The sequence below is a fragment of the Periophthalmus magnuspinnatus genome, chromosome 5 (assembly GCF_009829125.3).
Source record: "Periophthalmus magnuspinnatus isolate fPerMag1 chromosome 5, fPerMag1.2.pri, whole genome shotgun sequence".
NCBI lineage: Eukaryota > Metazoa > Chordata > Actinopteri > Gobiiformes > Gobiidae > Periophthalmus > Periophthalmus magnuspinnatus.
Window position 1 is genome coordinate 4,055,041 of NC_047130.1, and position 25,871 is coordinate 4,080,911.

General features: G+C 40.2%; 2 protein-coding genes across 2 annotated transcripts in view; both read left to right on the plus strand.

The window, feature by feature from the left end:
- The first annotated feature begins 1,495 nt into the window (after positions 1-1,495).
- Positions 1,496-23,300, plus strand: LOC117370721 (A disintegrin and metalloproteinase with thrombospondin motifs 9-like). Its single transcript, XM_033966243.2, has 39 exons — positions 1,496-1,950; positions 2,189-2,580; positions 3,157-3,319; positions 4,095-4,426; positions 5,107-5,190; positions 5,283-5,407; positions 5,568-5,608; positions 5,701-5,806; positions 6,815-6,961; positions 7,061-7,202; positions 7,350-7,454; positions 7,954-8,099; positions 8,306-8,487; positions 8,565-8,701; positions 8,860-8,977; positions 9,062-9,157; positions 9,468-9,634; positions 9,749-9,878; positions 10,326-10,452; positions 10,529-10,739; positions 10,818-10,982; positions 11,096-11,257; positions 11,867-11,986; positions 12,811-12,918; positions 12,990-13,157; positions 13,652-13,900; positions 13,986-14,147; positions 14,365-14,541; positions 17,350-17,520; positions 18,398-18,574; positions 19,402-19,572; positions 19,663-19,857; positions 20,314-20,446; positions 20,574-20,668; positions 20,866-20,960; positions 21,034-21,167; positions 21,452-21,543; positions 21,629-21,733; positions 21,989-23,300. The coding sequence occupies exons 1-39, from the start codon at positions 1,854-1,856 to the stop codon at positions 22,076-22,078; spliced, it is 5,817 nt and encodes a 1,938-aa protein (XP_033822134.1). The 5' UTR covers positions 1,496-1,853; the 3' UTR covers positions 22,079-23,300.
- A 953-nt stretch (positions 23,301-24,253) lies between these two features.
- The window catches only part of prickle2b (prickle homolog 2b), a 75,644-nt gene continuing 74,026 nt past the window's right edge, over positions 24,254-25,871 (plus strand). Inside the window, exons 1-2 of the mRNA XM_033966533.2 lie at positions 24,254-24,331; positions 25,495-25,580. Of these exons, the coding sequence (XP_033822424.2) occupies positions 24,284-24,331; positions 25,495-25,580 (134 nt within the window). The 5' untranslated portion in view covers positions 24,254-24,283. The remainder of the gene's footprint in view (positions 24,332-25,494; positions 25,581-25,871) is intronic.

The window sequence follows — 25,871 nt, forward strand, 5'->3', positions numbered from 1 at the left end:
CAATCCTGTGACAATTTTATCTTATGAGATCTTGTGGGATGAGACCTTCCAGTCTCCAAGAAAGTCTGGCAGCAGGCCTCCACCCAGAGGGTCCTACTCTGCAGACCTCCACCAGGATGCAACTCCACCAACATGTCCCTTACCATTTTTCATTAGTTTACTTTATAAAGGACTTCATTACATCAGCTGTTACCTATTAAAGTTCATTAAAGGTGATTTTGTAGGTGCTTTTGTAACGTTACGTAGGCTTTGGTCTTTTCGCTTGGCCACTGTTTGTTTACTTTCAAGGACCTGTGGATATACAGAAGTCACGTGAGGGATCTCCTGGTGGAGGTCTGCAGGTTGGGTCCTCTAGGTGCAAGTCTGTTGCCAGATCCCTCTCAGATCTTGCCCCATCCCAAGAGGACCCTTTTGCAGGTCATGGGAAAACACAGCAATTATTCATCTTAAAACAGTCAAGGTGTGACAAAAAACATGGGAAAATAAAATAGAATGAATGGTTGAATGAGCATTTAAATCTAAATATCTTGATCTAGTTGTTAGTTTAAATGGTCAGTGACTGAGGATAATGAGACTTACAATTACTTTGAAATGCAGGGCAACTTTCCATTCACTGTTGGAATTGGAAAAGCATAACTCTTTAACACTCTAGAAGTCAATGAGCCAAGCCCGTGCACATTAAGCACTTGCATCTGACCCCACAGCTGTTAGACTGGTTTATGGAGACTCCTGAAAACACTGACCTGTTAGCAAAGGAAAGAAAATGTGTAATACATATTGCTAATCCCAATATTGCCCATAAAGATTGCTGATGAAAGAAGGATGATGTGGCTCTATATCACTTTTTCCTGTATTCCTATTCTGTTCACATCACCTCCAAGAACAACCTCACCGTCTTTTAACTTCATCACCTTTGTCACATTCTGTAATTTCTTATGTAAAACCATCTAGACTGCATCTGTATTAGGCTATCCAATCTAAGCAGCATGTGTTACCAAAGTATTATCTTAAAAAATACAGCTCTTAATAGCTACTAATTTGCGAAGATAAGAACTACTAACCTGTTGAGATAAACTTGACTCAGCATTCCTGCACATTGCTCTTTTACTACAGAGGCTTTTATATTGGACTGCAAAGGCAACAGACTCTATTGTCTTACCCTGATTATTACTGGTGATTTCAGTTAAGCGTAGCAGAACAAGGCCTGCATCACATTCGATTCTGCGTGAAATTCAAAAGAACTGGGGCCAACAACAATAATGGAACAATAGCAAGATATTTGTGGTATAGTGGTAGCTGTAACACATTTCCAGTAACTTTAGTGGTGTATTAACTGTGCCAATAGTGTATTGATGGTGGTATAAGCACAATAATTTCTCTTTCACAAGCAGTTTGAGCAAGGAAATCTTTGGTTGAGTAAGTTTACTTCTATTAGCCTGTAGCAGTCTTACAAGCTATTTTAAATATGTGGTACTTTATTCCCTCGTAGTGGACATAAATGACCCCTTACCACAATAGACTAGCAGGAGGGGCTTGACTGTGGGACAGTGGCTTGTGCGCGTGAGCCCGCCCCTCGCTGTACAGAGCTGGTGCACAGGCAGCAGCAGAGACCATCGCAGGCGAATGCAGGAGCAGCCCACTTCTATGAGCAGAATGCATGTTCACCAGGCTCTCCGTGGAGCGCTCACGTCCCGACCCTGTGTTTCCGCGGCCACAAATAAGCTACTCAGGAGTCGAGGATAACCAAGTTGGATGTGGCAGACGGACAGAGGGCCGACAGCCCGGAGCGACCGGACCAAGAGCAGAACTACACAGCAATACGGACTGTCGCTCTATTCTGAACGTGAACAATCATGCATGTGCTTCTCTGGGGTCTAGGGTTGCTACTATTCCCTGATGTATTGAATGTAGTCGCATTACCGGACAAACTGCTCTTAAATCAGAGTACAGGTACAGTATGACGCTTTTGAACGCCCACGTTTACTTTCTTCTACTACTTTTCTTGCACCACCGCGGAGGGTTACGAATGAATGGATTTTGAATGCAGCCACAGCCATATAGTTTTTTCCCCCGAACAAGTTCACTGACAGGAGGAAATAGCTTTGCATCTTCCTATCTTTGAATGAATTGAATGTAAAAGCCACATGGAATCTATTAACACCTTGTCTCTTAACTGTTTGCACTCTAGGAAAGGAGGACTCCAGTGTTTATGAAATTGTGACCCCTGTACGTGTGAATGAAGTCGGTGACAAGTTTCCAACAACTATGCATTTTAAGAGGAAAAGGCGAAGTTTGGACGAGAACACTGGCACTGCGCCGGATCAGTGGGCCTCACCAAATATTCACTACAGGATCCGTGCCTTTGGACAGAGCTACCACTTGAACCTCACGCGAGATTCGGGATTTATCGCACCTCTGTACACTGTGACAGTACTGGGACTACACCGCACAGATAACATAACGGCTTTTGCAACAGATGACAAGGAAGAGGAGGACACTGAGCTGCGGCACTGCTTCTACACAGGATACGTAAATGCACGTTCTGAACACGCCGCGGCCATCAGTCTGTGCTCTGGATTGGTGAGTTTTTACGCACAACTTTATCCGCATCTTATCACTGACTGTGATCAGTACTGTAAGAACATTTGAATAACATTTGAATTCTAATGTAAAGAAATGTATTCTTATAAATCCTTAATGCCAACAGGTTGTTGTACAATAGTTTTTCTTAAGTAAAAGCCTATGTGCAGTTCTCGTTTAGAAAAGGCGCTTTTTCTTTCGTTGCAGTGACTGCTGTTAGTAAATCAAAGCATTTCGCCGGCGGAAGAATGCTCTTAGCTGCGGTGCTTCCTGACAGCTTTAATGAACACTTTGCTCTGTATCTTACGTCCTTGCATCTCTCTAGTGAGCCGGTGACGTCTTTACGCACGTTTTTGCAGCGGGAGTATGACTAGACTGACGTCATAGCGCATAGAGCCTGCCTCAAGCAGTTGACTGGAGGGACATACACATGTTATTAGAAGAGAAGCGTCATGAATGTTTATTAAATATGTCCAAATCTAAGTATTAGTGCAACACAGCTTGTGACGTGTGCGGTGGTGCATGACTGGACAGAATGGATGATTGATAACAGCATATATTTTCATTTATATTCAGCTGGGCACTTTTAGGTCTCCAGAGGGGGAGTATTTTGTGGAACCCCTACACAGCTACCAAGGAGAACACTATGAAGAGGAACACATAAAACCTCATATTGTTTATAAGAAGACTGCTTCCAAAAAAGATATCTCTGAAGATAACTCCATATGTGACACAGCAGGTACTACAAACCACATGCTGGGATGGCAAAGACTTTACGAATTGGGAAACATATTAAGTTGTTGTTGTACAAAAAACTCAGTATGGTGAACCTGGTACCAGCCAAGAATAACAGGTGTAGAACGTGTATAAATAAAAGTGTAAAATTGTGCAATAATGAGTAGGGCATCAGCACCATCCAGGATCTCCAGCTGTCACAGGAAAAGACTTTAGGAAGTTCAGTCTTGTATCATCCCATCTCAGTTTACTGCTCCATGTCCTGTTGATTCTGGACTTCCTCTAACTCTTTGATAAGACCGCCATACTGATGCACAGAGCCAAAGGGCACAAAGACACATTTCAATATTCAAATCTAAAGTGTAATCTTTTCTTTTTTGTGCCAAATGAATTTACATAGAATATTTATGATTGTGTAGATGAAAGGAAGATTTTTCATCATTTTAACTGACCATTCCTGTACATTTTGACATCAGTCTACATCTGACTAAAGTCTAAAGATTAAGATGAAACTCGGGTCAAATCAGTCTCTTTTATATTTAGGTCTACTGCCCCTTTTAAGTCTGCCACTACAATTTATTCTTGATTTTTATGGCTGGATGCCAGGTTTACCTAGCCTGAACTCTTTGCACACAATGCTCCCCATTTTTCAGACAATGACAAGAGAACCAGAAAAAAACTGTTCAAATATTGTAACACTTTGCCTATGGAAAATGCACTGTTTTGTTTGCTTTATAATATATGGTTACAAGTGCTTCTGTTTTGGGTTCTTTTTGTAGGACATAAACAAAAACATAAAAGACACACACGAAGGAGAAGGCCGGCTGTTGGGGTCACCACTGCTGCGCCTGTGGTCAGCTCTAATATTCTCAGTGACATTGAGACATTGAGTTCTGGACTAGTCAGTGGAGCACTTCTTACTTCGGAAAGCAGCAATTCTAGCAGTGCTAGACCCTCAAATGATAGCAGCAGTGACTCCGGACCTCACAGGAGATCAAAGCGTTTCCTCTCCTACCCGCGCTTTGTTGAAGTCATGCTGGTCGCCGACAGCAAAATGGTGGAGCACCATGGCAGCAATTTACAGCATTACATTCTAACGTTGATGTCCATTGTAAGTTCTCACACTCAGCAAATCTGTTTTTAAGGTATTTTCTTCATCAGTCATTCAGGGCAAATTAGGCAAAGAGGCCTTTGATTTTAGGCTGTGTACTCATGCTCCAACATCTACAATATCAAACTGTCTTAGCAAAGCCTGTGTTATTCATATAGTTCTCAGAAAAATCAGCTCTAATGGATATTAAAACTAACGTATACTAAACGATACTGAGTAAAATCACTTAAATAAAATGAAATTGAACACAATTTTTCAGTGTGATGAAAAAATACGGCTGTTGCCCTAGCAATTAATGTGTTGAAATGTATACTCTATTTTCCTTTGTTGTCTATTTTTTTTGTGGTGTCAAAAACTTTATTGAGGGAGTATTTTCCTTAGTATTAAAATCAGTTTGACATTTTAATATTGTGACCACACTATTTTCCTCACATCTTCTGCTCTTAAATCTGAACTTTCATTGTCGTCTGGGACCACAGTTCCCCATGGGACCTGAGATGACCTATATTTTGATCTTGGCCATGATTGTATTCTCAACAGGAGGTCGCAGTCTAGTCAGCATCATCCCCTAACACCACTTTGTTATAGATAGAAAAACAACAGTCCTCCAAGTCTTGTATTATTGTTCATTTCTTTTTGGTCTTACACAAGTATTCACGCTTGATCCACTTTAAATACAGGTGTCTTCAATCTACAAAGACCCCAGCATTGGAAATGTCATAAACATAGTGATAGTAAAGTTGGTCATTATTAACCACGAACAGGTAAGTGACTTATAATAATAAGGTTTATAGTCAAAGCTATTTAAGTTTTCACTGACAAACTTATTGTTGACTGTTTACTTTTCCTATTTCAGGAGGGTCCAGTTATTTCTTTCAATGCACAGACCACTTTAAAAAACTTCTGCATTTGGCAGCAGAGCCAGAACATTCTAGATGACAACCATCATTCTCATCATGACACAGCCATCCTCATCACAAGGTGCAGGAATATCATATCATTCTGTTTATATACATTCATTTTGATTGAGTTTCTCATATTAAATGGACAATCATATCATTAACCCCTTTTAAATGTAATTAAACCAGCAGTTAGTGTGATTCTGCTGTACAATTTAACTTATTGTGTGTCCTTTGTACAGACAAGACATTTGTCGAGCAAGAGATAAATGTGATACTTTAGGTAAGTTTTATAATGTTAGTAAAATAAAAAAAATAAAAAATGTGATAAATTATAAATAGTAACAACAAACTAATGACAAATAATACTTTCAGGGCTTGCAGAACTGGGAACTGTGTGTGATCCATACAGAAGCTGTAGCATCAGTGAAGATAACGGGCTCAGTACTGCATTCACTATTGCCCATGAACTTGGCCATGTGTAAGTATTGAATAGCACAGTTAAGTGGTGTGCATTGATTTTAAAGGAGCACTATGCAACTTTTCTGGTTGAGAGTCCACCTGCTTCTCTAAATGAAGATGTATGACAAGTGGGTGACTCCAGCCAAGATTAGGTCAGCTCTATGGAGAGACAAGTCCTCTCCCTGTGAAAATATATATTTTCGCTAAAAACACCTGTAATTGAATATGTGCAGAAAAGACACGTTTAATGCCATACTGTGGAGCATTCCAGGCAATGCAATGACATCTCCGTAGAGGCAAGCATGATGGCGCACCCTCCCTCAGAAAAGTTACATAGTGTATCTTTAAAGAGCAAAAAAAATAAACTGCATATGCTTAACGTATTTAAATTCATGCCTGTTTTGACAAATCCTGTGTTCCAATCATTTAAGCACTTTCAGTTGTTTCAGTCTCTACCAATGGCCTGGCGGTTTATTATTTATTTTTTAAGGGATAGAATATAAAATAAAATGTAGCTGGCAGAGTTTTTTTTGTTCTTGTTTGTTTTTTAAGTTGGATAATATATGACCTTTTCAAGAAAATGTATTTAGAAAGTAAGTTTGCTTCAGGAGGGGGAGTGGGTTCTATGACTAAGTCTGTGCAAAGTCCTCAGTACGGCTGTGCTTGTGGTGTTAGCCGACCGCACTGGAGACTGTTACAGACTCTAAGAGCCGTCATCTGTAGAAAAGACTCTTTCTGACCTCAACAAAAGAGAGGATTGTTAAACTGTGCATTAGGCAGTGACAGCTTGAGCCACAGAGCTTAGTGTCGTATGGTACCTGTGCAGTGGGTCACTCAGTAGCTCACTGAGGACTCTGGGCACAGTCTAGCACCAACCAAGAGCCTGAGCACCCTATTGGAGATTTATGAGACTGCATACGTAGACCACTGCTTAGACGTTATGCAACTGGGAAGTGTATGCATGTCTTAAGTAAAAGGTTTACTTGTGTAACTGCAATCTTTTTGGGTCCTGTTTTCTGTCTGCCAGGTTCAACATGCCACACGATGACAGCAACAAGTGCAAAGAGGATGGAGTCAAAGTGCAGCAACATGTGATGGCTCCCACACTGAACTATAACACAAATCCTTGGATGTGGTCCAAATGCAGTAGGAAATTTATCACAGAATTCCTGGAGTGAGTTTCAGAGGCATTAGACATAAACAGATCATCATGGTAACCTTTTAGGGGTTTATATATTTGCTTTTTCTTTAATCTCTCTTCTTTTCTCAATAGCACAGGATATGGTGAATGTTTACTTGACGAGCCAGTTTCTAGGCCCTACACTCTTTCACAACGGTTGCCTGGACGGGTATACAGTGTCAATAAACAATGTGAATTGATATTTGGCCCAGGAACACAGGTGTGCCCTTATATGGTGAGTGCTCTCTCCAAACACATTACAGCAGTGGTTCCCTGTTTGAACACACTTGCATAGCAAAAGTGGTGTATAATCAAAATTAAACATGTATTAATGCTAACACTCATTTGTCAAAACAAAAAACTGTACACTTTTATTGTTTAGACACAGTGTCGCCGCCTGTGGTGCACCAGTCCAGAGGGGGTACAGAGGGGCTGCAGGACCCAGCACATGCCCTGGGCTGATGGCACTGACTGTGCACCTGGAAAGGTAAATATTACAGTAATCTACATTTAAGGAAGGATGCAATTTAACATTTAAGTTCTTTTTAAGTTCTTTCGTAATTTCAGGGCATTATAAATGTCAATTGTATATTAGTGTTTAATGGTGAAATTGTGGTCAAATAGCCAGTAAAACTTTGGTTAAGACGAAGGCAACTCAAGAATTCACAAAAACTTTTCCATTTCATGCTTCCATTGCTTTACCAGTGATCAGCTGTAAGGTATTTATATTATGTTTGAAGTTTTATTATGTTATGGAATATGACTGAGAGCTGTATGCATGGAATCTTGTAATGTTTTTTTTTGTTTAGTGTTACGTCTTTTCCAGGACTTTAGAGTGTTATTTGCCTCAGCTTATAGAGTTGTACCTGTATTATCAGTTGCATGGATATGATTTTATCTGTGTTTTGTGTCATTGGGCTCTGCTGTTTTTTTCTTATATTCTTTATTCAACTAAGTCTCATTAATTCATTTAAACTCATTTGTAGCACTGCAAGCATGGCCTGTGCATAGCCAAGGAGCAGGATGCCACCCCTGTAGAGGGAGCGTGGGGTGTATGGAGTCCTTTTGGAACATGTTCGCGCACATGTGGAGGAGGCATCAAGGTGGCTGCTCGGGAATGCAACAGACCAGAGTGAGCACTTCTCTTCTATTGTCTTTGATCTTACCTTGTTCCTATTTGTAATCTATGAAGAAGAAGTAGGCTCTCTAAAGAGCAGAGAAGTAGCTTATTTTGTATTATAGTGTTTGTTTTTTTTAAGTGTAAATGACATTTGATCTTCCTATAGGCACGTTGGACACAGTTTCACAGAATAATGTGTGCACAATGTTTCTCTTCAGACCCAGAAATGGTGGAATGTACTGTGTGGGCCGTCGGATGAAGTTTCGCTCCTGTAACTCTGAGCCCTGCTCCAGGCAGAAGAAGGACTTCAGGGAGGAACAGTGTGCTGCCTTTGATGGTCGCCATTTTAACATCAACGGACTACCTCCAAATGTTCGCTGGGTTCCCAAGTACAGCGGAAGTGAGGCTTTTGTGTTGTGACAGAAAAACTAATAGCAAATAGACAGTTGTTTGATTGTTTGCCATCTATTGTTTCAGTCCTGATGAAGGATCGCTGTAAGCTATTCTGCAGGGTGGCCGGCAGCACAGCTTACTACCAGCTCAGGGACAGAGTTATAGATGGCACGACATGTGGTCCAGACACCAATGACATCTGTGTCCAGGGCTTGTGCAGAGTAAGACCCTTTTCTATTGATGTGGTTGTGAATGTTTCTATTTTACTATAAACAAATCAGGTACTAACAGTCAATTACAGTTAGTTGCCAGATGCTGTCAGAACAGTAAAATATTTTGAAATAAAATGTAATTCCAGCATTTTTTTTTATTCATGAAGCAAGCAGGCTGTGACCATGTCCTGAACTCCAAAGCCAGGAGGGACAAGTGTGGTGTGTGTGGAGGAGACAATTCATCGTGCAAAACTATAGCGGGCACCTTCAACATTGTCCGCTATGGTATGTCATATACCTAAATGGGAATTACTATGAATATGGTATGACTTATAAGTTCATGAATCTTTTTAAACCCTACCTTCTCAGGATATAATGAAGTGGTGCGCATACCTGTTGGTGCTACAAATATAGATATTCGGCAGCACAGCTACTCAGGAAAACCAGAGGATGACAATTACCTTGGTAAGCACAGTATCCCAGCTTACAATGCAATGCTGTTTTGCTGCTATCTTGTTGGTATGAGCATGCTAATATCTAATAACCCTCTGGGTAACATCACATCCAGGCAGACAGTTGTGTCTGCATTATGTAATTTCACCTAGTGTGTTGAGGATGAACAAAAGAATATTTGTAGTTTTCTTTACAATGGCTAACACAATGCATGTGTAATCAGAGGGAATTGATGAATGTACATTGCTATGTTGCAGTTCTGAAAATCTAAAATAGTGTTTTATGCTAAATAGTCTAATATAAATGTGTTATCTCTCTGCAGCCATATCAAATACTCATGGTGAATTCCTTCTTAATGGCGAGTTTGTGGTCAGCATGTTCAAAAGGGAAATTAAAGTTGGAAATGCTGTCCTTGAGTATAGTGGTTCTGACCATATCATTGAAAGAATCAACTGTACAGAACGTATTGAGGATGAGATTATTGTCCAGGTATGACCTCATCTTCATCTGGTTTGCAGAAGAATGTCTTACAGCTTTAATTGATAACTATACTTGAGTCTAAATGTCTACAGAATATGTGTGTAAAGGGCCTGTATTTTCCAGGTGTTGTCAGTGGGGAATCTTTACAACCCAGATGTCAGGTACTCTTTTAACATTCCCATAGAGGACAGACCACAGCACTTCTTCTGGGATGCTTATGGGCCTTGGCAGGAGTGCAGCCGTCTGTGCCAAGGTGAGTAGGAGGTAAAACACACTGGCAGAGATAGGTGAGAAATGTATCGGAGCCACAAGCGAATGGGTGCAAATAATAATGGGATAACTGCTCTACAATCTGTCTTTTATAAATATATGCTTGACCTTTTGGACAGTTCAACTTGGAATAATGTCCACACTTACCAAAGAGGTTTTGTTCTTACAATGTAATGTTTATTGCATTATGATGTACATCTTTATACTTTTATTTTATTTTAATAGATAATTTTTTTCAGACCAAGGTTTATTTTGTTTTTATACCTGACAGTTTTGATTGCTCACTAGTGGTCTTCTTCAGAGTGGTCATGTGTTTTTTGGGTGTTTTTTTTTGTTCTTCTGTTTAATTATTCTTGACATTCTGTAATGTAAAATTATACTGTGTATTTTATCTATTTAATTTGTAACAGTCCTTGGATGTCTTCTACAGGTGAACGCAAGCGAAAGATTGTGTGTAGCAGAGAATCCGACAGAGTTGTGGTGTCAGACCAGAGGTGTCATGGTACACCCAGGCCAGCTGTTGTCACGGAGACCTGCAACACTGACTGTGAACTCAGGTTTGTGATGTTAGCAAGTCTTTCATAGCACAAACATGTTCTCATTTACTCATACCCCCATATGACTGTAACCCAGGTGGTATATCGCCCGTAAAAGTGAGTGCTCTGCTCAGTGTGGCACAGGATATCGTACCCTGGAAATATACTGTGCCAAAATAAATCATGCTGATAGTAAGACTCAAAAGGTTGATGACCGTTACTGTAGCAACGTTCATAAACCAGATGACAAGGAAAGCTGCCATGGCGACTGCAGCCCAGGAGGCTGGGAGTACTCGCCCTGGTCAGAGGTGAGAATGTACACTAAATGAAAGCCTGCCTTTTGCATGTGCATGTTCGCTCTGTGTTTACTCATTTGTGTTTTGTAGTGCTCCAAGAGTTGTGGTGGAGGCACCCGCCATCGAGGGGCAGTCTGCAGAAAGGCAGCAGAAAGTGGGGGCGATGAAAGCATGTGTAGCCAAAGGGACAAGCTTACCGTCCAATCCTGCAATGAATTCCTCTGTCCTCTCTGGAAAAGTGGGGACTGGTCTGAGGTGACTGTACATTACTTTGTGAAAATGTTTGAATTGTTTTTAGGACTTTTTTAGGAGTTTAAGTAGAAGTTATTTCTAGCTTCTCTTGAGTTTGACGTGCATGTATGTTGTAGTGCCTGGTTACATGCGGAAAAGGCTACAAACACAGGCAGATTTGGTGTCAGTTTGGTGAAGATCGACTGGACGACCACCACTGTGGTTCAGCCAAACCAGAGTCAGTTCAGACGTGCCAACAACAGGAGTGTGCCTCTTGGCAGGTCGGACCCTGGGGACAGGTCAGTTTAATTGTTGTGTCGTTTGGCAAGACATTTCAGCTAATCCACTCCATAACTGCTGTGGCAACAAAACTAGTTTACAACCTTCACACTGTATAACTGCAATATAAATATAACATGCTGCGACGGCCTTCAAAAGCTCTATGCAACTGTAATCCATTATAAGCAGCAGTGCAGGTTTTTTGTAAGTCACTACACTGCTTAAACTAATTTTACTTTATTTATTTTATTAGTAGTTTACTTTATTAACTGTTTGTGTTCAAGTGTGCTGTAAAATGTGAAAAAGTTAGCCAAAAGCCTTATGTAGAGCCAAAACATTCCAGGATGGGCAGATACAAGGATACATTTGAAGCCATTAAATGAAGCATAGTCAAATAGTAGTTGAAGTTGCCACCACACCGATTTGACCTTGTTTTATTGGAGGCAGTGAGGCAGAAGAGAAATGGGGAGGGTCCAATGACTTGGCAGTGCAGAAATTATTTGGCTCTTGATGGGGCTAATTTACTCGTTTTCCTCTGTATAGTGTTTGTAGTCATTCCGATGGATGCCTTTCTTGTCTTCTTCTCATACTCCCACTCCACTGCTCCTTTTTTCTCTCTTTGAACTCAGTGCACTACCTCATGTGGGCCAGGTTACCAGATGCGAGCAGTCAAATGTGTTGTGGGCTCTTTTGGTGCTGTGATGGACGACACTGAATGTAATGCTGCTACCCGTCCCACTGACACCCAGGTAAAAAAAATCATTTTGACACACTGCATGTTTAGTTCAGGTTTTTAATCAGTTTACTGCCTTGTTTTGTCTAAGTGTGATAATGTATTTGAGGCAGATTGTGATCAGGCCAGAGTAACAGCAGGTCTGAATTCCAGCCTCTGGCCAAGTGGAGCCTATGGCCCCACCTCACTGTGATTTCAACCAGTCAGTCATGAACAGGGTCATTTGACCAGCCATTCCCATCACTAGAGCCATTACATAGCATTACCAGAGATTATATGTGATATAGAGTGGAGGAATGGGACTCATGATGAATTAGCTTTAAATGTTTGATTTTTGAATGTTGTTTCCATATCCCACGTCTACACAGAGCATAAGTGACTTCCTTAAAAAGGTTCAATGTGGAATGTGGAGCCTGGTCACTGCCTGTCCAACTCAATTATGGGCCTTACCTCTAGAGAGAGGGGTCAGAGGGCAGCAGAGGGCACAAAGACAAAAGTGAAAGGGCAGAAGGTGAGCAACATGTGGCTGATGAGGGCGGAGTTTACCACAGCAGAGCATTGGCATTGGAGGCCCAAATACCACTCCACTATGACCTGTTATGACAGGGATCAGGCCTTTATGCTGAGTGGCTTACTACCACAATCCATAGTTTGAACTGACAGCCAACTTATTTCTTGTTGTTTTGGTAATGTGGGTGAGGTGTGGGGATGATGGGAAACGCAGTGGTTAAGCACAGAGCTTAGAAAATAAACTTTTTTTTTTTGGTTCAAGGCATTTGATCTAACATATTTTAGTATGGTTGTCTTTTTTATTGGATTAAGTATATATATTTTTAACAGGACTGTGAGGTGGCCCAATGTCCAAGCAGCCAGCCTGTTCCCCCGGGGACTAAAGTGCCCTCTCACCCGAGCCATAAAACTCAGTGGAGATATGGCTCCTGGACACAGGTTTGTAGTTTATCAGGAGTCCTATCTGATACTATATGTTGCTTTTTAGCTCATTTTTTTTTCTGGTACAGTGCAGTGCCAGCTGTGGAAAAGGGAGTCGTATGCGATATGTAAGTTGCCGTGACAACCAAGGTGGTGTTGCAGAAGAGCAAGCATGTGCCCACCTCCCAAAACCCCCTGCAAGAGAAGTGTGCTCTGTGGTGGCCTGTGGACAGTGGAAAGTATTGGAGTGGTCAACAGTAAGGAATCAACAAATCCATCTAACTGACAATTGTAGTAAACATTTATACTTCACATTTACACTTCATATATCCATAGTACATGTCTATGACCAAATACTATACATTACTATTATGTGAGATTGAATCCCAGATGCACTCATTGTGTCAGGAGAGTAACAAGTGTGCTGTAAGTGCAGTAGGAGGCGCACACAGAATGAGCAGCAGAGGGGCTGGAGTGAGGGGCAGAGCTTTGTTTACAGATGGTTCTCATCAGAGCCCTGTGATACAGTGCAGTCTGACTGCAGCGCTGGTCACCGCACACCCCCGCACATACAAACATGTTCACCCTCACACTTGCACACTAGGCCAAAGGCACTCAGGCCGCTCCCTAAGGAAAAATGTTTATCCACAAGTGCAAACTGATTCTGGTCCTGTGTATAGGTCTGAAGAAGACTTAAACCATGACTGAAACAGAGAGGGTTATTAACTTCTATTTACATGTTCTGTTTCAGTGCTCAGTGACTTGTGGCCAGGGAAAGACAACACGACAGGTGCTCTGTGTCAATTTCAATGAACAGGAAGTGGATGCCAGTGAGTGTGACCTGGATGATCGTCCAAACACCCAGCAGGACTGTGCTATGTCTCAGTGTCCACCCCGCTCCAGTGAGCCTCGACTGACCCCGTCCTTACCCAACAGCAGCACAAAGAACAACCTTCCTCACAACCAGGCCCACCAGTGGAGGACAGGACCCTGGGGCGCGGTGAGCTTTACATTATCTGCAGTACATGCTATAAGAAGTTGTAATCTCTCTATATGTAATGTATCTAATATGTTTCTGACAACAGTGCTCCAGCACTTGTGCAGGGGGTTTTCAGCGACGAGTGGTGGTGTGCCAGGATGAGAACGGTTACTCTGCCAATCACTGTGAGGAGCGCAGCAGGCCCAGTGAACAGCGCTCCTGTGAGGCAGGCCCATGTCCACAGTGGATCTATGGCGACTGGGGAGAGGTACCACTACAACACTTTTTTTATATTGTTTATACTGTTAAAAATGTGTGATAAATAATTGCAAAATAGTATTATTGTTATTAATTAATGAATAAAATGTATAAATGGTCACTCTACACACAAAATATTGTTTCTCAATACACATGTATTTTTCTTTGTATACAAAAAAATATGAAACCAGTTTGATTCAAAGGCTATTGTCAACATCTGTTTGCAGTGCACCAAACCTTGTGGAGGTGGCATTAAGACAAGACTTGTGGTTTGTCAGCGTCCAAACGGTGAGCGCTTCAATGACCTGAGCTGTGAGATCCATGACAAGCCCCCGGACCGGGAGCAGTGCAATACTCAGCCATGCCCCTCAGGCCCCCACTGGAGCACAGACCCCTGGAGCTCGGTACGCTCATAAAACAAACATCACTTCTGCTTCTCTTCCCATTCTTCACCTTAACCCTCTTTTCCTGCCCCACTCTGGGCTCTGAGACTTCCATAAGATATTTGAAAAATTGCCTCTGCTGGGCTTGGATGACAAATGTGCATGTGGTTACTACATGCAACATAGTCCACATACGACTGCCTGAGCCTTTCAGTTTTCAAGTCAGGATCCCATTGTACACAATCACAGTTTTGTAAATTATTATTTTCCAATATAATTTATTATAGTTATTGTAAATAGCAACAAATTATATTTTATTCTATAGATTATCCACTCCACACATCCATTGATTTGATATCACAAATGAATGTTTTGTACATCAAGAATAATTTTCAGTAGAGAACCTTTCATATTTTAGCCAGAGAAAAGCCCATATTTACAGAATCTGTCAGGACACATTTTCCCAAAATACTTTGTTATTTGTGCCACTACAAGCATATTTGATAGTACTTGCTATTTATTGGAAATGGTACTGATATTATTTTTGAAGCACTTGTTATGATTCCAAAGACCAATCCAAACATATGCATATCGTAGTACAAACAACTTTAATAATCACTTTACCTGGAATCCAAATGCATAGACCATGCTGGTGTAAACAGAACTGGTTCTGCGTACATTTCACCGTAATATTTTTGTATGTATGCAATGAATTGTTCCAAAGGTGCTGAACATGTATATTTATAATATTTAAGGTTGCTTTTGCTCCATATAGTTTGTACATGGTTTAGATAAAATTTCTATATGCTCAGAAATACCTCACATTTATCTCAAGTAGCCATTAAGCCAGTATTTTACAATGACACGCAAGGGAAGTAATATTAGTTAAATATAATTTTTATGACAAAACATGTTTGATAAATAGGCAATTCATTGAGATTCTTATGTTTTATATAAGCAGTGTGTCTTTTAAAATGGCTCCATAACTAAAACCCTGTTGGCTTTTTGAGCCTGACCTTCACTGTGTAGTTGTCAAATAGTGAAGGTGACCACAAGGGAAGTTACACGTGCTTTGTTTGTGGAGCTCTTACTCTGAGCCAACATTATGTCTACCTCAGTGTCTGATATGACTGCCCCCCACTGCACCGCCCTCTCCCAGCTCTGGAGAGAGAGCTGCTGTTTTAGATGGATTGAAACATGGATTGTTAGGGCTGCCTTGCACTGCTCTTGCATCAACACTATGTTTCTTCTTCCTTCTCATGTTGACCACCTTTCAAGGCCAGTTAAACCTCATATGGTATCTGTGGTGGGGGCAGTATGTGTCTACAGCCCACCCGGCTGATTCCCCTTGGTCATAAATGTCTTTGCTGACATTACACCTTATTTTAAGGGCCTGTAAAATCAGCAGTGAGTGCCTTTTACTGTGCTCATTTACTAAAGACAACTACTGTACATAATGGGTCCCATATGTGATTACAAGCAAGCAACCTTTAAGAGCTGTACGCTGAGGAGGTCAATGTAAAAATGTTACATTTATTTGTCCTTTTATTTTGGTGCTACAGAGTTTACAGCTCTAACGCCAAATCAACAGGTTCTGATAAGTATATATTGTATTTTCTTTTTCACAAATGGCAGTATTAGTTTCTGTTCAAGAATTTGTATATTTATGTAATTATTACATGTATTTATTGTTTTATTACTATGTATTGTCAGTATTTAATTTCATATGGATATGTTTGACTGTGTTTATTTTGAGAAAAAAAACAACTTTTAATTAAAAAGAAGTCGAGGTACTATCAACGGCTTTTTTTCCTTTTTTGACTATTTTGTCACATACATGAACTGGCCCACTTTATGGAGAATGATTCACATAAACCTCGCTTTATATGTTTTACTACAAGCTTGTCTAATTACTACTCACATTTTCTACTCTCCCTTACTCACAGTAAATTCTATTGCCTAATTATCATATTCATTCAGTCTCAAAGCTAACACGTGCATTTTACTGGGAAGAATGGTGACACATGCGAGTCTATGAAATAGTCTACCCCTCTGGCCCCTGGCCTAATCCTGGCTGGACCAGTGGACCACTAAGAGTGACTTCAGTGAAGAACAAGACACTGTAGTGATGTATAGTGGGTCAGAGGTTATGTTTGATCAGGGGAGGCCCCCGTGCCCATTCACTGCACCAGCATCAGTTGACTTCTGGGAAATCCCTGAGGTCCCATGTAAAGAAAATAAAAACATCAAAGCCCCTAAAATGTGAATATTGCCAGAAGAAGATGTCAGCATTTGAGAACAAGTTCTTATAGACAATTTAATTCCTATAATTTCCAGATTCAGATTTTCAGTTTAGACCTGTGCACCATAACTGTAAAATATAGAAATAAAAACAAGACACTCATTCATTATGAGATCAATGTAAATGGATGGAAATCATGATCAGAAAGATCCATCCTCTTCATCATCACCCTCATCAATGAATTCACCCTGAATGAGGTGAGAGTTCATAGCCAGTATTAAGGCTTACTCAATGAGAGAGCACCACTCGCTGGGCCCCGCACTCATTCAACTCAGGGCCTGTCAGTTTCTATCCATCCCACATGCAACACCCCCTTGATTATCCAAGCACAACACAACTGTTCAGCCTGTCAAAATGTGTTAGCCTCTCACAAGCAACTCGGAAGTGAATCACAACACTACCGGGTGAGCCTCCCCTTTTGATTGAACGTTTCAAAGGCAAAGCTATTAGCAAATCTCCAAACATCAAATACTGAATGTGTCATATGTGAACTTGAAACTTATAACTTGTATCCTTTTATTCCATAGTGTTCTGCATCCTGTGGAAGAGGTTATAAGTACCGTAAGGTGAATTGTGTGACAGGATCAGGGCGTGGTGTCCCAGATCAGAACTGCCTGCACCTCTCTGCAAAGCCCAGCAGGCAGAGGCGCTGCCGAGGAGGACAGTGCCCCAAGTGGACAACCGGGGACTGGGAGGAGGTAAGTCCTGACCCCTGAAAGATCTTTTCACCCTGTACACCACTTTCATGTAGCTTACTTGAGTGAGTAGACGACTAAATGTGGAGGAAAGAGAAATGTATTTTCTCCCAGTGCTGAGCCTTTACACCTGATGACGTGGTTTGCTGAATGCTAAAACAAGGTGGTCGGGGTTGACTGAAAATAAGCTTTAAGAAAATGAAAATGTCTTCAACATAAACTTGACATTAACACCAGCCAGTGTGAAGTCCATTTTAATCCAAATGTTTATATTTCTTTCTATCCCTTTTATCCTACTCTTCCTCCTTAATCTTACTCGAGTAAAGGACCAGGTTGCACATGTTATCCAAAACCTCTTGTCTGAAGTACTTGTGACGCCAGAGGCATCACAGACGATATGCACATGGATAGCTCTTTGCGTTTTTCTTCATTTTCACCCAACCTTCATTCTTCACATTCACCCCAATGGTCTAAGGTCCAAGCATGTGTCCTCCATATGGCAGAGATGATCTGAGTCAGCCCAGGACAGCTGTCGGCTGGACTGAGGCCAAGAGGAAATAGTGGTCCGCATGTGGCTGTTGGTCAGTGCAGGACTGTTACCTGTGGTACATTTGAATCACATAACAATGTATTCTGTACACTTACTGTATACGTGCAAGAATGGCATGGCTCATCTGTATCCAGACTCTGAATGAAACAAAAAAGACACTTTGTGCATGCACTCTAAATATTACATGAACATATACTGTAGTAAGATCTTTTACAGTAGAGTTTGACATGATGTAGACTATAGAAATTCTTGCATGCATTACATTTTTTCACTTCAACAGAAAATAATAAAACAAGTTTTAGTGGTAATCCTTACCTATTCCACCCCCAGTGCTCAGTGACATGTGGTGATGGCGTTCAGCGACGAGAAGTCTTTTGCCAAACTGGAGAAAAGCGCAGCGTGATGGAGAATGGCTGTTCCCCCCGCTCCAGACCTGCCTCCAGCCAGAGCTGCCGTGCGGCAGACTGCCCCTCACACTACCGCTGGAGAGAAGGCCAGTGGCACACAGTGAGTTCTATCTGACATTCTGTGTAGAGGCGGCCTCCCCTCTGCTGCGTCACATCTGAGTGAGAGAGTGAGTGGGGTTAGAGGAAGGAGGCCAGAGGAGGGGTGGGTATGAGCTGCTGCTCTACCCCCAGGGAACTCCCATCAGTTTTGTTTTACTCATATTCATGCTGATGAATTCAAGGGATTTGTGTCATTTCTAACTATTCCAATAATAACAGATAGAAAGCATTACTTACCTTATGCGTGTATCGTCTATACTGTATGATCAGGGCCACTTCACAGCTATGTTTATTCAATTCAATCAAGTATTTTATTTTATACTGTAAATAAACTAAACTATCAATATTTGAACATTACTAGCCCCTAAATTATAGTGATTTGAGACTACATTCCGGTTGTGAGTTATGCTTTTTTTCTCTGGGCTCAGGGCTATAAATTCTTATTTAGAGTGGGGAATATAAGAAGGAAGCATGCAAGAGCAGCTGCAGCAGAAGTCTCGTCTTCATGTACTGAATGTGGGTCATGGAACAGCATGATATGTCTTCTTTAAGGAGGCTCTCATTAGTGCGGAAAGTTTGTGGAGGTCCCTGCCCAAGTGGTCCCATTAACAGCAGGATGTTATTATAACAGTTCAACTAGTCTTTTTTCACTGTGCTGGTCTAGAATGACAGTCATATGTTGACTATTATTGTGTGGTGTATTTTTTCACTCTTTGTGGTTACTGGTGTTGTTTTTCATTCATTGTCACTGTATTTGTATACAGCCCCTGATCATATGTACCTGAGATATTGCATTAATGCGTGCTATATGTGTCTTGTTGACTCTAGTGCAGTAAGTCTTGTGGATCAGGTCATCGACACCGGGCCCTACAATGTGTGGACTATAAGGAACAGGAGGTACATGACATGTACTGTGTAAACCAAATCAAACCACCACATATAGAGAGCTGCAATACTCACGCCTGTGAGTACATTTGGATCACTGGGGAATGGTCTGAGGTACGTGACAGAATTCTGCTCTGATATCAGACATAAATGTGATCAGACAGATCATAATGAGCCTCTTATTCACTGTCATTTTCTCTGCAGTGCTCTGTGAGCTGTGGGCAGGGTTACCGCCATCGCCTGGTCTCCTGTAGTGAGGTGCATGTGGACAATGACAACTATGAGTACAGCCATCAGTCTCTATCCAGCTGCCCAGGCACTCCCCCAGAGACCTACATGCCCTGTGACACAGGCCCATGTGCGCAAGTGCAGGAATGGAGAGTTGGAAGCTGGGGACATGTAAGTTCCTAAAATGTGTTTCTTTGCCTTTTTATCATATTAAAACTGTAAAGCAGGTGTGTGATGTTACTATGAATAATAATGATATAAGTGTCAGGATACAATAGATAACATTCATTTGGTATATCACAAATATAACATAGATAATTAATGGGCATTGTATTTCATATTAACACAGCCCGCCATAAAATTTGAAAGTACAGTGATATATTACAGCATGCCCAAAATGTGGAAAACAATTGCAAATAAATATTTATAAATACATTCAATGCATGTACAGTCATTTATGTGACGTGCTCTGTGAATGGCACAAAATCAAACCAAATGTTGAAACCTGATCCAGAGGGCCATAGCTGTTCAAACATGAACATCCCATTCCCTTGGATGATGATGAGAAATGTGGCCAAAGAGCATGCCATTAGTATGTAGACTGATTTGGTTTTGAATGGCCTGCAGTGCTCGGTGAGCTGTGGAGTTGGTGTTATGGAGAGGACGGTGCAGTGTGTGGCAGCAGATGGACAAGAAGGCCATAGGTGCTCACCAGATGTCATGCCAGACTCTAAAAAATCCTGCAGAAACCATCAGACATGTGAGTGCAGACATATCAAATACCACAGCAGTTCACTTTTTACTGGTAGTTCATTTGCATTTACTTAATGTGACTCTGGCGTTAAATGGCACATTCAAGCATTAGATATTGTTACTTGTGTGTTTAGGTCATTTGCCTTTGAGCTGCTTGGACATCCGGAGCCTTAATGGACCACTCCCTGACAATGAGCATGTCCTCAACATTCAAGGAAAAGCTCTCAAGGTTTAACTTTTAAGCTATTTAAATTCCTTTTTCCTATCAAATTACACATGATGAAACACTGTCAGGTGTAGTTTGTGTTTCATCCCGTCCAGTTTGAGTTTGATTCAACACTCTCGCTTTTTTGTTTCGTTTTATTAGCTTTCCACTCTGTTTGACTCTTCACCTCTCACCCCTCTCCTCTCCCTTCTGTGTCTTAGGTCTACTGTGCAGGAATGCAGACAGAGATGCCTCAGGAGTATATCACCCTGACAACGGGTGAAGGGGAGAATTTTTCTGAGATCTTTGGCTTTAGGTAAATGAAGATATACAATTTAACATAGCCACTGAAGTACAAAAATAATGTTTGTTGTTTGTGTGCTTTCCAGACTCAACGACCCAACTCTGTGCCCAGCTAACAGCTCAAACAGAGAAGACTGTGATTGTCGAAAAGACTACAAGGCTGCTGGCCTAACCACCTTCTCCAAAGTCCGCCTTGATATCAACTCTATGAACATCATCAGTGAGTTACTGATCCATACTCAGCCATTTTGAGCCAAAATGTCAACCCACCAAATTATCCTGGGGAAAAAAAAACAATTACTAGTCACTAATTATCAAACACTGGGGACCACACTTATAGAACAACTTGGCTTGGTGGTTAATTATAGACATTCTTATGAGACTAAATATGTAACTTTTCATTTAAAACACATTTTAAATGTCTCATAAAAAGATATGTATAACAATGGCATGCTTGCTTATTAATGCAAATTCATACATTCATTTTTTTCCCTTTTTCTTCAGCAACTGATTGGCAGTTTGCTTTTACCCAAGAAGGACAGAAAATCCCATTTGCTACAGCCGGTGACTGCTACAGTGCCAGCCGCTGTCCGCAGGTGGGACTGCACCAAACATAGTAAGGAGGTTGAGTTTTGTGTGTACAGCCAATGATTAATATGTTTCTCTTTTCCTTTATTTCAGGGACAATTCCGGCTTAACCTCTCAGGAACTGGTTTTAAAGTGGCAGATGACACCTCATGGATAACTCATGGCAACTATGCAGTCGCTGATGTACATAAATCACAGGTAAACCTTGTATACACAGATTGAATGTTTTATTTTGAAAATAATAAACATGGAAGGTAATCATTTTTATTCTCAGTGTAAAATACATTGCATAGCGTTTTCTAGAGCATAATTAAAAGGGGAGCAGAGAACACAGACTACCTCTCAGTTTAGATTCTTATTCTTTACGTTACAATGAAGACTTTTGATGCAGATGCAATATTTCTACAGCTGTGTTTTTCTTGTACTGCTCTCACAATGCTGTACTGTCCACAGGATGGCAGCAGAGTGTCAGGAATCTGTGGAGGCTACTGTGGCAAATGTACTCCGTCTGCAGTCTCCCATCTGCCTGTGGCTGTAGCATAGATGTATCACACTGGTAGGCCATGCATGAAAAGTCCCATAAAACGCACACCATATATTACCAAGTGGTACAATTTTTCTAAACCTAAAAGGAAGCCAGTGCTGTAGTAAGGATAACCATTTGTCAACATATTAGCACATGCATCTGTTTACTTTTGGCCCTAACTTTTATTTACAAGTGCTTGTGCTCCTCCACAGCCCGTCCATCACATTACCTCTTTGTTTATAGTGTAAATACAATAATGTACACACCTGTACATAGTAGGAAATGTCATTATTTATTGTGTTGTAATATTTTGTATTGTGTCATTCCAAACTATTTTTATATATTTATATACCATGTAAAACTCTTTTCCTCCTTAAAATACTATAGATACTACAATGTGGGTTCTCAGGCGTTCAGTGCATGAGTCAGTCCTTATTTAAACATTATTGAAACACAGTGAACTACAAAGTACACATCAAGTGAAATATAGCTGGTTGTCGCATCTGAAACTACATCACAGATACATTTGTGTACTCAAATTAAACAATACCATTAAACAATACTTTTTGTGAAGCCCATGCTCATATACTTCACGTACTGTAGTAATTTGCTCTCAATGTTTACGTTATACCGTCCGTTGTGCACAATAATCATACACACATTAGGACCTTTTGCATATTACTGAGACACAGAAATATGTGGATGAAGTCATGTGTCAGCTGTGGTAATAATGACTGAGATGTGCACTGTTGTCTGTCACTATTTTTTTTTTTGTTTATTAATGATTTGATTGATACAACATCAGGGTACGTTTATTTTGTGTATTTTTTAACTGTATTCTTTGTAAAGATTTGTTTGAATGAACTACAAAGCCATATAAACTTAAATGACTTTACTTTACATGGTGCTATTTCTACACTTTTGTTCTTACATTAGCTGCATCAATCTACAATATGTATCGCAGCCAAAGGGGAATTCTTTTTAACTTTGAGATTATTTATGAAAACTCTAGCAGTATGTCAAAATCAAATTGACTTCTCAGGGCTTGTATGATAATGAAGGGACATTTGGTTTTGATATGAACTGTATTGTACATTGTAATGTCATATGTACTGTATTACTAAACCACATGCTCTATTTTATAATTATTTATTTCACTTTTCTTGTGAATGTACATAGTCTGTATGCAGTAATGACAGAGAATGCAAATCTCTCTGTTTGTCTTTTTTATGAATTTATGTACAATGTATGCGATTTGGTGCCATAGTCAAATAAAGTTAAGTTCATGTATTATAATAAGATATAAAGTTAAAAATAAACAAATAAAACAGCTTTTATTCACACTGTGCCTGGTTGTCTTTTCAGTACATTAAGCTATCCTGCCAAATGCAAACAACTGTACGCTACATTTCAAATGTAACTGTCTACCCTTGTAAAATGAATGTATCATCAGCGTGCAATTGTTCTATCTGTACTATCTTTGTTATCTTCAGTAAAAGTGATCAAGATCTTATGGTTAAAAAACATATTCTACAGATATTTATGTATTGATAAACATGATCTTGACTTATGTTCCCAGATAAGAGGTAGACATGTCCAAATCAAATATAGATTTTACTGATAACATTTATTTTTGATTAGGAAAAAAAAAAAAAAAAAAAGAAATTGACTCGGATCTGTATCCTCACTACCTAAACCTCAGAACTTACAGCTAATCAATAATCAGTGCTAGTGCAGCCTCTGTAGCTCAGTAAGTGAATTCAGGAGGTTCTAAGTTTTCACGTGTCTTTCCATATACTGAGAATGTGAAACTTGTATGTGTCCACTACATCCAGGTGAAACTTGTATGTGTGGTGAAACTTCTATGTGTCCAGTACATGTAGGTGAAGGCACTGGCATCCCGGGCTCAGCTATGATTTTTTTTTTTTTTTTTATACCTTTCTTTAAAAAAAAGAGCGAAGACGACATACAGTTCCTTTAAATATGTCTTTAAATATTCCAATTTAGAGAGATTTTTAACGCTCAGTCCTATTGGCTGCAGGACTCACGTGGGCGGGGCTTGGCAGAGCCGCTCCATCCAACCCCGCGAGCGTCTGGAGCGTTCACCAGGAATTTGGCCTCACTGGAAGAATTATAATACATCTCATTCAGACTTTTAATAGATTCTTCGTGTAGCTCTTTCCTCCTCGGGACTTGAGTTCACTTTTCTGGCCCCTGCTGTCATGTTAAGTCGGAGTTTTAAGAGACACCCCAGCAGCTGCTCCAGGACGGTACGCACTTTACTCATTTTCTTGACGTTTTGTTGCTTAGCGCTGTGCAAACACTTGTCTGTGTAAACTTTGAGTGCCGTTGCTGGCTAACTTCGACTACCATGAAAAAGTTGGACTCGTGATCAAATGGCAAAAGGAGGCAAAAAAATAAAAATAAAAAATAAAAATCCAACCATATGAATATTTGTGCTGTTTAAATATGTGTTCCTTATGCCGAGCGCACTGCACCATGGGAAATGAAGCAGAAATGAAGAATGAACCAGTGTCTTACAAGTTATTAAAAAATAACATTACATATGGATATTATAATAGACTATATAATGTGTGGGTGTGTGTGGTGTATGTGTGTGTGGGGGTGTGTGTGTGTGTGTGTGTGTGTGGGGGTGTGTGTATGTATGTGTATATGTCTGTGTATATGTATGTATGTGTGTATATGTGTGTGTACGTGTGTCTATGTGCATGTATGTGTGTATATGTGTGTGTGTGCGTGTGTATATATGTATATGTAGGGGTGTGTGGGGGTGTGTATGTGTGTGTGTGAAAGCATTTGTGTGTGTGTGTTTGTGTGTGCTAAAAAAACAAAACTTTACTTTATTAAACTTTGCTCCTTGTACCAAAGTTTGCCTCAGCAATGACAGGCTTAAAGAAATATCAATAGACGATATCGACTAAATTATTATTATGATTATTGTTATTATGATGATGATGATGATGATGATGATGATGATGATTATTATTATTATTATTATTATTATTATTATTATCCCCATGATGATATTCAGACCATCCAATGGCAGTCTATCTGAAATTTGCTCAAATGTTTCTGTAAACTGAGGTTCAGTCGTACAAAACTTGTATGGACTGAACTAGAGTCGTCCCAATACAAAAAATTCAAAAACTATTTCAGTCCTAAGGAATAGACTCAATAATACCAATTCTGATACTACTGTGATAATAAAAACACTCTTTATTTAGACAGTAATATATAATTAGTATTGTATTTCCAATATTTTGACAACCCTAGACTGAACAGTTAACCACAGACATGTTATCTTGTAACTCTGTTTGGAGGAAAAACAGTGTGTACATTTTTGTTTCTTTTTGATTTCCATCTAATTCTTTTTGCAATCCATTTTATTGCTGACAAACATTCTGTGTTGTAGCTGAACTGTGCGGAGGAGGCATACAGAGGACAGCCTTGTGTCACCTGTGGCGTGCAGTGCCCTGGATTTGCCCTGCACAAATGGAGGTACAGTGTTCACTCCTCTGCTAATGGGTCTCACTGACCATTTACTCATCTGTCAGTGACACCACATGTCAAAGGTGCTATTCTGCTCTATGACATATGGGTAAAACTACCTTAGGTCTTTGTTCTTAGACGATGATTAAAAAGAAGGACCCATGCACACAGTAGAGGAGACATTTGAAGCTTCTGTTAGGAGAACTCAAAATAAATATGTTGGCGAAACAGTTGTACATTTTGTGTCATGTTCTATCAGCAAACACAGTATTGTTGGAAAGTAACTAAATCCTAAATATA